Source organism: Atractosteus spatula, chromosome 1, assembly GCF_055471065.1.
Source record: "Atractosteus spatula isolate fAtrSpa1 chromosome 1, fAtrSpa1.hap1, whole genome shotgun sequence".
Lineage (NCBI taxonomy): Eukaryota > Metazoa > Chordata > Actinopteri > Semionotiformes > Lepisosteidae > Atractosteus > Atractosteus spatula.
Window position 1 is genome coordinate 76,877,960 of NC_142706.1, and position 14,005 is coordinate 76,891,964.

Below are 14,005 nucleotides of genomic sequence, written 5' to 3' on the forward strand. Positions count from 1 at the left end.
CCACACTCACACGTTCACATTAATCCTAAACACACAGCTCAGTGGCCTGAAGAGAATGTCTCAATGGAAGATCCCTTCTGAAGTGTGGCTGAGCCTGTGGCGGGTGCAGACTTCAGTAAGCACCTCAGTTTTTAAAGCGAGATAACGCTGTCCTGCTCTTACCTCTTGGCTTTACGTGGGGAAATGTTGAAAGGGGGCCCAGGGGGGCCCAGGGATTTAGGAAACAGGTCCACCCACAGGTAAAGCCTCCCCTGTGAGAGCAGAGAAGAAAACGCGCTGGTCAAGGGAATGAAGACACAGTGATGAGATCAGCACCACTCCCTGCTTAACACACTGACATGTCCTCACGTCTGACCACAGTTCAGAATAAGGTGACACAGGAGGGACAATATAATCTGGCAAGCATTGGGCGCAAGGCTGAATACACCCTGAACGAGACATCAGTCCATCACAGGGCACACACAGACCAATACAAAGGTATGGATACACTCACACCAGGGCCAGTTTTCCCAGACGCCAATTAACTGTCAAGTATGTCTTTGGTCTGTGGGATGAAACCAGAGCACCAGGAAGAAGCCCACATGAACACAGGGGGAACATACAAACTGCATGCAGAGAGACTCTACAGGTGTGGAACTAAACCCAGGGCCTCAGAGAGTTGTCAGTAGGCACAGCAGTGAGGGTGTCTGTCTGCTCTGGCCCTGTGCTCTCTTACCTGTTCAGTACCAGGCTGCAGTAGGCAGAGCAGTGAGGGTGTCTGTCTGCTCTGGCCCTGTGCTCTCTCACCTGTTCGATATCAGGCTGTAGTGGGCAGAGCAGTGAGGGTGTCTGTCTGCTCTGGCCCTGTGCACTCTCACCTGTTCGATATCAGGCTGTAGTGGGCAGAGCAGTGAGGGTGTCTGTCTGCTCTGGCCCTGTGCTCTCTCACCTGTTCGATATCAGGCTGTAGTGGGCAGAGCAGTGAGGGTGTCTGTCTGCTCTGGCCCTGTGCACTCTCACCTGTTCGATATCAGGCTGTAGTGGGCAGAGCAGTGAGGGTGTCTGTCTGCTCTGGCCCTGTGCTCTCTCACCTGTTCGATATCAGGCTGTAGTGGGCAGAGCAGTGAGGGTGTCTGTCTGCTCTGGCCCTGTGCTCTCTCACCTGTTCGATATCAGGCTGTAGTGGGCAGAGCAGTGAGGGTGTCTGTCTGCTCTGGCCCTGTGCTCTCTCACCTGTGCGATATCAGGCTGTAGTGGCCAGAGCAGTGAGGGTGTCTGTCTGCTCTGGCCCTGTGCACTCTCACCTGTTCGATATCAGGCTGTAGTGGGCAGAGCAGTGAGGGTGTCTGTCTGCTCTGGCCCTGTGCTCTCTCACCTGTTCGATATCAGGCTGTAGTGGGCAGAGCAGTGAGGGTGTCTGTCTGCTCTGGCCCTGTGCACTCTCACCTGTGCGATATCAGGCTGTAGTGGGCAGAGCAGTGAGGGTGTCTGTCTGCTCTGGCCCTGTGCACTCTCACCTGTTCGATATCAGGCTGTAGTGGGCAGAGCAGTGAGGGTGTCTGTCTGCTCTGGCCCTGTGCTCTCTCACCTGTTCGATATCAGGCTGTAGTGGGCAGAGCAGTGAGGGTGTCTGTCTGCTCTGGCCCTGTGCACTCTCACCTGTTCGATATCAGGCTGTAGTGGGCAGAGCAGTGAGGGTGTCTGTCTGCTCTGGCCCTGTGCTCTCTCACCTGTTCGATATCAGGCTGCAGTGGGCTGTATAGCGGCCGTGTCTCCACGTGCTCGGGGACGAGGCCCTGTTTCTGCAGCACACACAGTGCCAGACGTTCCTCGGTGGGGCCGAGGTGAGGGTTTGGGGGCTTTGAATCTTCTGCAAGACACAACAGAGCAGGGTCAGAGGTGCCACACTGACGTGGCACATAGCCACAGAGCCGACGCAGCCATCAGCTTTCACCAGCACCGTGCTGAGTCTTTACCGAACCAGGTTCTCTTTGTGCTTAAATCAAGACCCAACAGCGATAACTAATAACTGATTTCAGCAGGAATTTGTTTCTTCACCTTTTCTTCTGACGTATTATTAGTGTCTTATTTTATAATATATTGTTTTCCAGTGGTCCTTATTTTTTTACTTATAAGGAAGCCTCTGTGTTTTTAATGGGAAAAGATGCCAGTGTAACTCTTGAGTCAACCACCACTCTCTCCCTGATGTGGTCTAAGGTCCTTCTTTCACAGAAGCACATGGTGTAGGAAAGGGAGTGTGCGTGCTTACGTGCTGGACAGAAGGATCAGAAAACAAAACTCTAGGTTTAGCAAGTGAAGAAAGTAGGTATTCATAGAACTAAAAAGGTCCAGCTCCTTCAGCCTGTCAGTGTAGGACATTCCCTGAATCCTGGAAAGTACCGTGTCGCTCTTCCCTGGACTGGTTCCAAAGTAGCAATAAATTGTCCATAAGATGGTGACCAAAATTGTGCACAATATTCTAAAATATGTCTCACTAGTGTGTTATATATTTTAACATAAGAGTGATCTTAAGTACTGTAAGAAAGCAATTGTTCTATGAGAAACACTGTTGGTATACCAAGGAGTCGTTTGAGCGCTGCCTTTGTCTGTACAAACAAAGTGGATGAAAGTTTAAAAACGGTGACCACTCCATTCAGCTCTGTCTTTTGACATTTTGGTCTTCTGTCAGTAGATGGTACTACAGATTGGCTCAAAGAACCGTCCTTAGATATGTTATATGTTCCAGAAACGCAGCAATCATGGTTTTACTTTCACAGCATGTGCCAAAGAGAGCTCCTTGAGGACCCTATTAAAATACTATTGAACTGGCCCCATGTACTGTATTGCTCTGAGGCAAATCAAGAGCAGACACATTAATGACTGAAACAGGAGCCGCTTTTTCACAGAGGTGTGGTGTCTGGAACAAGCTTCCCTGCGCAACTTTTGGAGCTGGATTCCCTGGGAGGGCTGGAAGAGATTCTTGGATCAATAAGCAATCACCAACCAGACCTGCAAGGTGAGCCAGGTCCTTTTGCATGCTCATTTACCCAGGTCAGCAAGCGTGTACTCCTGCCCCCTAAAGAGGATGCGGTCCTGTTTGAAGATGGGCAGCTTGTAGTTTCTCCTCTCGCACAGCAGCCTCAGGAGCTGGGACGGCTTCAGCTGGTCCCTCCACTGATTCACCCCTGACCTGGGAAGAGGCACAGCAAGGTCAGAGCAGCACGCCAAAGCGGGAGAGTTCAGGTTGAAAAGCAGAGAGCTGGAGGGCTTGCCACCAGCACCTCTGCAACATGTGCTTTATGCATATGAGCGTTTACGAGCTCGCCGAGCTGTCCAACCATCTGGTCAAAGCCAACCTCCTTCCGGTAACAGCGGGAGAACATCCTTGTATCAGCTGGCTGCCAGCAACCAAGAGAGCCGAACGGGCCCAATGGCTTCTCTGGTCCCCCAGCACGAGCACTGTGTTCCTGTGACAGCATCCCCAGCCGGGGGTCTGCGTGCCGCGTGCCACTCACAGGCAGTATGACTGGGGCAGGCCGCAGCACGCCCCGTGCCTCGACAGGAAGCGGTTCTCCAAGTCGATGACGGTCTCGCCGATCTTCTCGTCCTTGGACAGCAGGTCGTAATCGTACAGCGTGATCCTCAGATCCTTCTCCAAGGGCAGGGTGCACGTCAGCTCAAACATCCTGCAGCAGGGAGACAGACCCGCGGGGAGTCAGCACAGCGAGCGGGGGGCAGCGCTAGGACAGAGGCCAACGTGCGGAGGACCTCACTGGACCGAGGTCAGGCTTCAGAAAGATGTGTCTTTCTAAGGCAAGACATTAACATCAGGGCTACAGGAGTTGTGGTTAAGATCACTTTATTGGCCATATACAGTTTCTTGTACTAGGAATGTGTATTTTCGCATACCCCAGCTTGCTCTCCATGAGATACACAGACAGGGAGAGAAGCTTGGGGTCAGAGCGCAGGGTCGGCCATTTATACGGCGCCCCTGGAACAGCTGGGGTTAAGGGCCTTGCTCAGGGGTCCAACAGAGTGGGATTCCTCTGCCGGCCGCGGGATTCAAACCGGCAACCTTCCAGCCACAGTCACCGATCCTTAGCCACAGAGCCACCGTACAGCCCCCATAAGGTTAGGATACTGGCTTTCACAGCAGCATAAGGTGAACAATCACTGCTGTATAGACCCTGAAGTGTACAGCCAAAGCAGAAAGGGATACAATCAGACTGAAGGGTTCGGAAACACACTCAAGCCTAGTTCAGATGTTTTTTTTAGGGGGGGGGCAAAAGAAGGCTGACTCCAGAGCCAGAATTTCAGGATATAATATACAAAATTAAGGTTTTAAGTTAAAATGTATTTTGAATCAATCAGATTTACAGGATTATACAGCCTGTAGAAGACTATTAGATAAGAATGCATCATGAATTTCAAAATGAAATAGTATTATATAAACATCAATACCCAAAGACATGCTTTCCTTCCTGTCCATACCGTAATGCAGGCTGCCTTGAGGATGTGTACAATCAGACAGGAGGCTGGGAAGCTGTCTCTTCAGGGGATACACATGACAACAGACGTTTGTGGTGTCCTGACTCACTGAGCTGGGCACAGTACCCACTGAGCAAGCGCCCTCATTCCTGAGACAGCAGTGACCCCTGCTGTTTAATGACACTCACTGCAGCGCACTGGACATCCAGTTCAGCACACGCTTACCAGCTCCGCAAGGTTCTCTACTTTATCCTTCCGCAGGCTTATTCAAAACTACTAACAGGTTTCTTATTATACTGAGTTCAGGCCAAAACATTTTTTCTGTATTTTTCTCATACAGTTTTCATACACTCATGCTGTGTAGCAATGACTCATCCGTCAGTGGACTATGGACAGAATAAACCAAATTCAGGAAGAAAGAGAATAAGAACTACCTTCCGAAGACAGGGTCCAGTGTGCAGGGGATGTAGTGGTCCTGGTCATTGACTGATTTCTTGCCCAGCGTGATCTTCACATAGGGGTCACACTATGGGAACACACAGTTCACGTCAATGCCACAGTCTGGAAGCAGAAGGTACAGTATGAACATGCCCTAGAAAAGAGCGACGTTCTGTGGCACACTGTTCTCAATAGGCCAGTTGAGCAGACAGGCAATGGAAGGGTTAATTGTGCTGCCATTTTCTTCTAATTGGAGGAAATCTATGTTATGCTAACTACTTTATAATGAAGGCGGCAGTTTGAGTCTAAAGATTTCGCAACTGGAAGCAACAGGCCAGACTTCAGTCTGAACAGCCCTCCCTCCTTAAACCAGTGCGAGTCTTGGACAGACACTGAGACCGGAGGTAAGAGGGGCAGGGCTGCGACAGGCAGCTCTGTCTCATTGCAAAATCATTCCAGAGGGAACACTGGCAATGCGCAAGGGCAGCTTCGCCAGCGAGGATATAGGCAGAGCTGATGTGCTTCTGCTGCCCCCATTCAAACCTGCCCCTGCCAAATGCACTTACTACTGACGAGCTTTTACTTTTTCCTGCCCGGCTGGCAGCCATGAACTGCAGTCCCAGTATATGATGTTGGGATTTTGCTTTTAAACATCAAGGAATCTGCTACTGGGTACTGGATTTTTAACTTATCATTGGAGGGCTGTCTGGAGTTATTCAAGACCTCTCACTCAAACTCATGCTTTCTGACTACAAACCCCCCCAAAGTCACAGCAATACGATCCCCTCTGGATTCTTCCGAACGAGTCGGCCGGATTGCAGCGTGCCTCCCGCTCTGTCAGGGACAGGGATACAGTGTGGAGGCACGCTGCACTCCGGTCGCTCACCTTGCCATTGGCGTCCTTGGGCTGCAGTCCGACGGCCTGGATGATGTAGACACGGACGAGGCACTCCTCCGTGCCATTGGGCGGCAGCTGGCAGAACTGGCGAGGGGGAGTGGGCAGGGAGGGGTCATCTGGCAGTGGGTAAATCTTAAACATCCCCTGTGGAGGCAGAGGGCAGCAGCAAACATTTACCATTTACCAGCCCACCAATGATCTCTTCTGGAATGCACATGGACTGTTGAGTGAGAGCAGCCCGAAGATCTGTTTGTAGCAATAAACTATTAAACAGACTTCAGATGAAGTTCACACAGTGGTAAAAGCCTTCCATTTGATATTTTAGACGCATGTAAGATGTCTTTATCGGACATCAGCCAGTCTGATAAAGCTGATCTCTTAGTGCAGAAAAAGCATGGTCTAACATGCCAATCAATAAATGAGGGTTTGGGACAGTAAGTACAGTCACACCCAAAACAATATACACCCTTAATATCTGTCTGATCACTTTATATGAATTCAGTCACTCTGTTTGGCCATTTAATTTTCTCAGGGGATGTGCAATGTTACTCTGGGTTGCCTTGAAATAAAGTTTTTATAGTATTTTTCTTTCTATATTGTATTTTCACCAAGTTTTTGTAAATTATCCTTTGCGAGGATCTCACACACCTTGAACTCCCCAACCACAGAGGGATCTTCGCTGTCATCCTGAGACTTTCCTCTGTACAGTTTGAAGGTCTGACAGAAGTCAGTGAGCCCCTCGAAGCCCTCCACTTTCTCCAGCTCCGTGTTGTACACCTGCAGTGACAGACACAGACAGACAGGTGTTGCTGAGCGGCAGCAGCCAGACCCAAACCCAGGAGCTCCTCCGGCAGACACACTGTCACAGGGAGCAGGTTCCCGTCTGTGTTGCTCCACATCCGATGTCCGAAATGTCCATACCTGCAGGGTGTCACAGCCCTTCTCCAGGTAGGTCCCACACTTGCTGCGCTCGCCTGTGGAGGCGAAGAACTTGCTCCACCAGTCCATGAATTCCTCCTCCTGTGAAAGCAGCAGACAGAAGGAAGTCGGCCAGCGCCTAGCTCTAATGGACACATTTGAATGTTTTTTGCAGTAATCCTACACGCATCTTGTTATATTGTTCTGATAATGCAAAATCCAGACACTAGCATTCCAAAAGCAAAACTCAAACTCCAGTGTTTCCAATGTACTGTACGCTTCATTTGTTTAAATTGTAGATGAAAACCAAATTCATCATCGTGACAGTATTCTTAAATGCTTAACTCATGCATGCCATTTACTGAAAGTCTGTAGAAAGGAATCCGATTCGAGCATTGCGAGCTCCTTCTATATATAAAAATCTGTCTTCTAAAGCTGGCCCTTTCAGAGAGTACTGGAGAACAGGAGATACAGTTCCATAGTTCTGTCCACGGTACGTCAGCAGGAAAGTGATATTGTGCTGAAAAACCAACTTACCCACTGTATCTTCTAGTTTCACCAGGGGAATGCAAGCATGTTAGAAACAATGTTAGAATTATTTTATATAGGAGTTTCTTCAGAGTGAATAGTAAAGTGGCAAAACAAAATAAAGCTCAAGAAACAAGTGGTCAATAAATAAGTGATGAACTTATTTTGCTAATGGCACATGCACATTTCCAAGAGGACCTTGTACACAATGCATTAGATGGTTTTTCACAGCTACTGATGATCATGCGGAAGTCAGACCTGGGGGAGATGTCAGGGAATTTAAGATAGGATCGAGCCCACACTGGAGACTAAAGACATTGTTGTCTTACAGTAGTGTGTAGGTAAGCTTCATATAAACTTCATATACAGTAATACACAGCGCAGGAATGAAGGTCGAGAAAACTGCTGCATCCCCTTATGGCTACATGAAGATGGTTAAGGCTGAAGAGACAGAGCAATCTTATACTGTACATGCAATTTTCCAAAGACTATGCACAGAAAAGCAAATTAAATGATTCGAACATTCTACAAGTGCTGTTGCAAAATTATTAATTTAATATCCATGTTTTTAATCATCCTCACCAGCACAGTCCTTCAAGGCCTGAAGGACTACATGTACCACAGAGATTTTTCATCATGTATGTGCTCTGGGCTAATGGTACAGCAGGAGAATGTGTTCACCACGTTTGCCACAACACAGGGAAAAGTTCCTCTGAATTTTGAATTCTTTTGAACATGTGCTGTCACCCATGACTTGACATGCATTTGTTTCACTGTATTGTAACACATATACAGTACAAACCAAAAAACATTGACTGTTTTCTGGATAAGTGGCCATTGTTGGGGAAAGTTACCTTTAAAAAGTGATAGATTACAGTAACAAGCTTCATGTGCAAGGGATTATTTTTAAAAATTAACAAGTGGCATGGGGAAATTAATTTTAAAAAGCCATCAGTATCATTGACTTATGTAGTCTGTATAGTTCCCATGTACAGTAAGTATCACATTACTTCTTAAAAGTAACATAGTATTAACATTTTTTAAAAAGAAATACATTACACTAACAGCTCATACCTGCAATGCATTACTTTTAAAAGTAACTTTCCCCAGCTCCGTAGGTAAACGTGTAACAGTTCAGGCGCAGGGGGAAGGAGGCAGGAACAAGAGAAAGCGGTTCACACTGGCAAGAAGAGGTGACGGGAGATCATAGACCAAATGAAGAGACCCTAGGAAATGTGGTCTGGACAATTTCACATTAACACCAACAGAATCTAAAGCAGTTTGCAGCAGGGAAGACAACCTGAAAGAGGAAATGGAAATGATATGGCCACTGAGTACCGTGTCAGTCTCAGCAAAACAAAATCCTAACTTTGCCACCCTCAAATTGTGAAGACCTCCAAAGAGCTATAATGTACTTCAGACAAAACCAACAAATCATTGTTGTTTTCCTATTTATTGTTAGTTCTAATCAACGTGCTCACGTTGTTAAACTGATGGGCAAATCATAAAGTTTTGATTAGGAGCAGGACTTTCTTCTTATCTGTTACTAACTGTGAACATGTGGGAGTAATTCAGCCTTCTTTTCTTCTACACAAACAGGTTTTGACTGAGTAACAGCTATTGTGAAGGACTGACAGGCCACATTTGGATGTATCTATACAGCAAAAGGAGTGCAGTCTAATGTTGTAATGTTCTCCAGTGTGAGATAAAGTGCTGGAAGACAGGTGTCAAAGCAACATTTACCAGACTAGATGCCTGTTCTCACAGTGTCTTTATAACCATGGCACTGTCTTACATGCAGCAAATTTAACACAGGTCCAAAGTCCAGAGGAACAGTCGGGCAAACTGCATTTAGCCATCTAACTCAATATTACAGACTAAAATATTAAGCCCCAAGGGTGCTGGAAAATGAAATAGCAAAAAAAAAAGATTTGTGTAAATAGCTAGAGTGGATTGCCCACATACAAAATACAAAGAGCGCTTAGCTTTACTGAACCAGCTACTCTGATGTGGAAATTGGTACAGACAGACATTGTTGGGGTTTTAATCAGTACCAAGGGACAGATTAGCCAATACAACACTTAACCACGCCACGTATAGGAACAGCACTTTAGCCATCTTTGATGAGCCATTCAAAACCAAATTGTTAAATCTAGAAAAGAAACATGCAAAGAATTTCAACCACTGCATGTGTCTGTGTCAAAGTCTGTCTTTAAAAAAATGTCTGCATACCAACTGTAATACTATGGGTTGCCTCCCTTTCCCTTGCTCCCTAACACACAAATTAAGTGCTTTCCAAGCCTCTGCTCTATGGGCTTGAATAGAAGCCGTTTTGTTCGTTAACGGCAAGCCTCCTCAAATGCCAAGGAAAAGTCAGATGCTTTTTAAGTGTCCCATGGAAAATGGCAATGAGCGCTCCAGCTCTGAAATACTAACTGCAAACTCTTGTTAACCACTTGCCCGATGCCAAGGAATAGCAGAAGGCTTTGAGCTGTGATGGCAGGAATCTGACTGAGGAGCCCGGGCAGGGCAGGGCAGAGAAGAGAACGATGCCAGGCAGAGGTTTAGAAACGCTGATGGATCTTTCCCTGCCAGCTGGTCGGCCCTAAATTGCTCTAATAGCAGAGGCATGTGGCTCAGGACAAATTTCTTTCTATTGTTTGTTTTCAAAAAGCTTCCACTGACTTGGATGACCCAGCTAGTCCTCTGTGGGCTGTTTTATTTAGAGATGACATGAGATAGCAGTAATAAACTTCCCCACACAGCATGCACACCACACGCACCTCTCCAACGGAGAGGGGCACCGACAGGCGGACAGATGGAGGTCAAAAGCAGGAAGAAAACAAACAATTCATGGCATCAGAAACTTTGAACTCTGTAATTGTTCCAGGGTGCAGAAATATAAACGTTCTTCATTTTGCAGTGGCCTCTCCAGTTGAAGAACAGAATAGAGTATATCTGTCCTGTTTTTAATATCGTGCTAGGTTTAGCGTTGTGTACTGCACAGGATGAAGCAATGCAGGAAAATTACGGACGGGAATTGCTCCACGAGGCTTGTACTGTAGCTACACTTGATTCTGGGAGTGCTACTGTAGGATGAGTCTTGGGCAAGGCTGTCTTTAAATTTAAAATGGCTACTCCGCTTTGTCTGCTAGTGCTGTCCTCAGGAGAGCAGGATAGATCCCCTAACTGCCAATTCATCATCTATTAAGAAAATCTATTAACATTAGGGGAATCGTGGAACTGGATATGGAGCAACTACTGATAAAGTACTGTATAGCGATGACAATGAATAAAACAAAACAGATAATATTTTTTAACAACCCCCAAATCTGAAAACACATTTTTGCGGCAATATATTATGCTTCTGTTAAGTCTGTGCATAACTGATGAAATGTTCTCATTTTTTACGCAATGCTCCACAAGAGCAGGACTGGACTGGGATCCCCTGATTCTTGTAAAGTCTGAATCTCAGAAATTTAATTAGGGGAAAATTGATTAAATGCACGTTTCACTTTTTTGTCTGACGTCTGGCTTAGGGATATAAGTCGGGAATCTTTTAACAGCCTTATTTACTTTGGCTTTGGTGAAAGAAATTTGGGTTTGATCATCTGGTTTGAATATTTTCTAATAAAATAAATATCTTTGTTTGCAGAAAGAAAAACCTCCAGATCTTGGCTCAAGAGACAAATTCAGTGCTACATTTGGAGCATGATATAAACAAGCCATTATCAAAAGAGCTTAATGTCATCTCAGACTCAGGAAAGTCACTGAGACCAGCAATCACTTTCGTAAAACTAGCTTATAAAACTGGATTATAAGCTGCCAGGCCAAGCACGCACTGACTGTTGTAAGGTCAGCCTTTTATCTCTCGAAATCTGAGTTAAAAAAATAGGAAAAATAACATTAAAAAACACAAAAAGACACACGTTTTACTGTTGCTTCGAGCTAGAATACATCCAAGAGAAATATTTGATTCAATTATCCTTTTCAATGTTTAATCTGAACCAGCATTAGATGCATCTGTTCCCTAGATGGAACCTGCAAGTAATTCTAACCGTAACAAAAGAAGGGTTTATAGGGCTCAGATACAAATAAGAAAGCAAATTTGGTTTCACTGTTTGAAATTGAAGCTTTAATGTTACTGTGCCTAAACTGGCAGTTAAGATACGACCAGGGCAATAACTAGCAATCAGATCGGGCCTCCTCCGCAGAATAAGAAGGTGAAAGGAAGAAAATAATTAATTTCTTTAAAAAAGGAAGAAACTGAATCCTTACTGTTCCCCCAGTTGTATGATGCTTATACATCTGGTACAGTACATTATAGTATAAACACCACAGTATAATAATGGTGACCTATTAATACTCTTCGTCACCAGTGTTGTGGAAATAGATTCCTGAGCATGTTTACTAACTCCTCTCAGCAGATCTGTCTAATAAAAGTAGTGGCTGATCTTATTGTCTTAACTTTATCGTCTTACAAGAGTTCAGCAATGGTTACAAATGAGAGCAGAAGTCAGTAGTTACTGTACTTGATCGGGATCTCATCCTGCCAGTTCTTTAAAGACCCCCTTTGTGTGAGATCGTGTTTCTGATTTCAGTTATAACGCACTTCTATCCTCTGTTCCATGTCTCACTGCTGTATTGGGTTGACAATGTCAGTTATTTTCAGGATTTTAAATACTCAAATCAGGTCCCTTCACAGTCTTCTCTGTTCAAGATGAAAAAGGTTTAGGCCTGTCAGGACATTCCTTCAGGTCCAGGAATGTACTGTGTCTGAATGCTTTTCTCTGGACTGATTTCCTAGCAGCAACATCTTTTCGACAACAAGGTGACCAGAGTTTTACACAATATTATAAATGAAACTATACTAGTACATTACAAAAATTTAATGTATTATCCCTAGTTTAAAATTCAGCATTTCTATTTAGATATCCTAATATTCTGTTTAATATACTTTTTTTATCCCTTCCCCACAATAGTAAAAGTGGTAAATAATGAGTGAACATAAACACCAAAGGTTTTTTTACAGATAGTGTCTTCAAGTTTAGAGTTTCCCATTTCATGTGTGTAGTTTATGTTACTGCTCCCTCCTTGCAATATTCTGTACTTGTCGATGTTTATAATGGTACCACAAATAGAATGAAATTTCTGGAGCAGCCCAAACACAGTTGAAGAAACATGTCTAAAACTCTCTGACAATCCCTTTGCAAAAGTTGTGCTTCAACAATGTATTACACTCTTGATAGGATCTGAATTTGTCTTTACCCCAGAATTCCTTGCCAGTGTGAACACTCTTGTATGGAAATGTTACAACCTCAATGCCATATTTTTGTGAGGAGTATTTGAAAGGGTTGGTCTGAGTCTTGAGTTAGCATTCTGATTGACTGCACCTTTCAGTCAGGACGGAAGAATGAACAGAGAGAAAGAGGAGACATCGTTAAAAAGATACGTACATGAAGGCTGGACCGAGAGGATGAGAGGTTAATAATGGCTGAACTGCTGGTGCCGTCTGCAAACTACAAATCAAAATGATTTGGTTAGCTGGTTAGGGCTCAACAATATAAAACGTATAAAAAGTCGAGAGCACACATATTGCACTAGCAGAACACGCAGAGATGAGGTGCAGTCACCTGGGCTCTCGACACAGAAAGAGACAAAAGGCAGGCGATGTTAAAGGTCAGGCTTTTGGTCACAGAAGCAGATACAGTAGCTCAAAAGGGAATATCTAATTATTCCATTCTCTATCACCATCCAGTGCTAGAGGGCACCACTTTTGCCATCTTGAGTATGTGATAAATTTACAAGTAACTAGAACATGGTCAAGGTGGATCTTATCTAAAACCTTAACATTACATCATGTTTGACTCTCATCTCAGTTTTCAGTAACATTTACAAGAACTAAGTTTAAATTCTTAATTACACTGAATAAAAGTAAAAGACCAATTCTGTGCGGTTTTGGACTCAGAAGTTTATTTTTAGCCTCTGCATTCAACAGTTTTGTCCACCTCTTTAAAATCCTGATGCCTACATTTACATTAACACCTCACTGCCTGGAAGAAGTATTCGTCTTGCCTTTACATTCAGTAAAACACTTGGATCCTGATCCTGAGACTGCATATGTGATTCTTAGCTGGCTGACATAACATAAACCTATATATAGGATCTAACCACAGACCTCCCAGTGTCTAGATCTTCAATCAGTTGTGTTTTATTCGTATATAACCCCAGACCTCACACAGGCTTTGTGAACACGTATCAAGCACAGAGGTGGTGGTCACTGTGGAAATAAAGGGCCTGTACTACAGATACCTCCAGCATCCCCTGGTTAACTATGCAGAACTCCTGGCAATGTAAGGGAGCAAATGGCATTTGGGTTGACATCCTTTTATCCTGTTCTGGTATTTAATTCTTACAAAATATCAAGCCAGCACAGATTAAAAAAAAGAGAAACCTGACAAATGCCCAAAGACATTGAATTTAAACAAATGCATTTACTGCACAAAATGTATTTTCTTAACTTTTGAGACAGGGAAGGATTCTGCGGTGAGCATTCTCCCGACAAAACAGCTGGGAGACAGACTGCAGCCCGGCTGGACCGTGGGCAGTGTGACCTGAAGCTGTGCCAGTGAGGGCATTCTCAGACTCCCCTCGCCCTGGCACTGAGACGCCTCGGGTCATTTTGAACAAGCAACCTTTGAAGCAACAAGTAATGTAGAAGATGGAAAATATTTTGCTATTATACAGAAAAAAAAC

General features: G+C 44.8%; 1 protein-coding gene across 7 annotated transcripts in view; it reads right to left on the bottom strand.

Annotated features, from left to right (window-relative positions):
• The window catches only part of dysf (dysferlin, limb girdle muscular dystrophy 2B (autosomal recessive)), a 130,060-nt gene that overhangs the window by 14,987 nt on the left and 101,068 nt on the right, over nt 1–14,005 (bottom strand). For 4 of the 7 annotated variants that reach the window (XM_088919827.1, XM_088919829.1, XM_088919828.1 and 1 more), the window contains 8 exons: nt 6,725–6,823; nt 6,452–6,580; nt 5,792–5,947; nt 4,902–4,993; nt 3,495–3,665; nt 3,027–3,169; nt 1,710–1,849; nt 163–251 (listed from right to left, as the gene is read on the bottom strand). In XM_088919827.1, the coding sequence (XP_088775953.1) occupies nt 163–251; nt 1,710–1,849; nt 3,027–3,169; nt 3,495–3,665; nt 4,902–4,993; nt 5,792–5,947; nt 6,452–6,580; nt 6,725–6,823 (1,019 nt within the window). Of the gene's footprint in view, nt 1–162; nt 252–1,709; nt 1,850–3,026; nt 3,170–3,494; nt 3,666–4,901; nt 4,994–5,791; nt 5,948–6,451; nt 6,581–6,724; nt 6,824–12,705; nt 12,769–14,005 lie in introns of all 7 variants that reach the window. The other 3 variants (XM_088919824.1, XM_088919825.1, XM_088919823.1) reach the window with 1 other exon arrangement.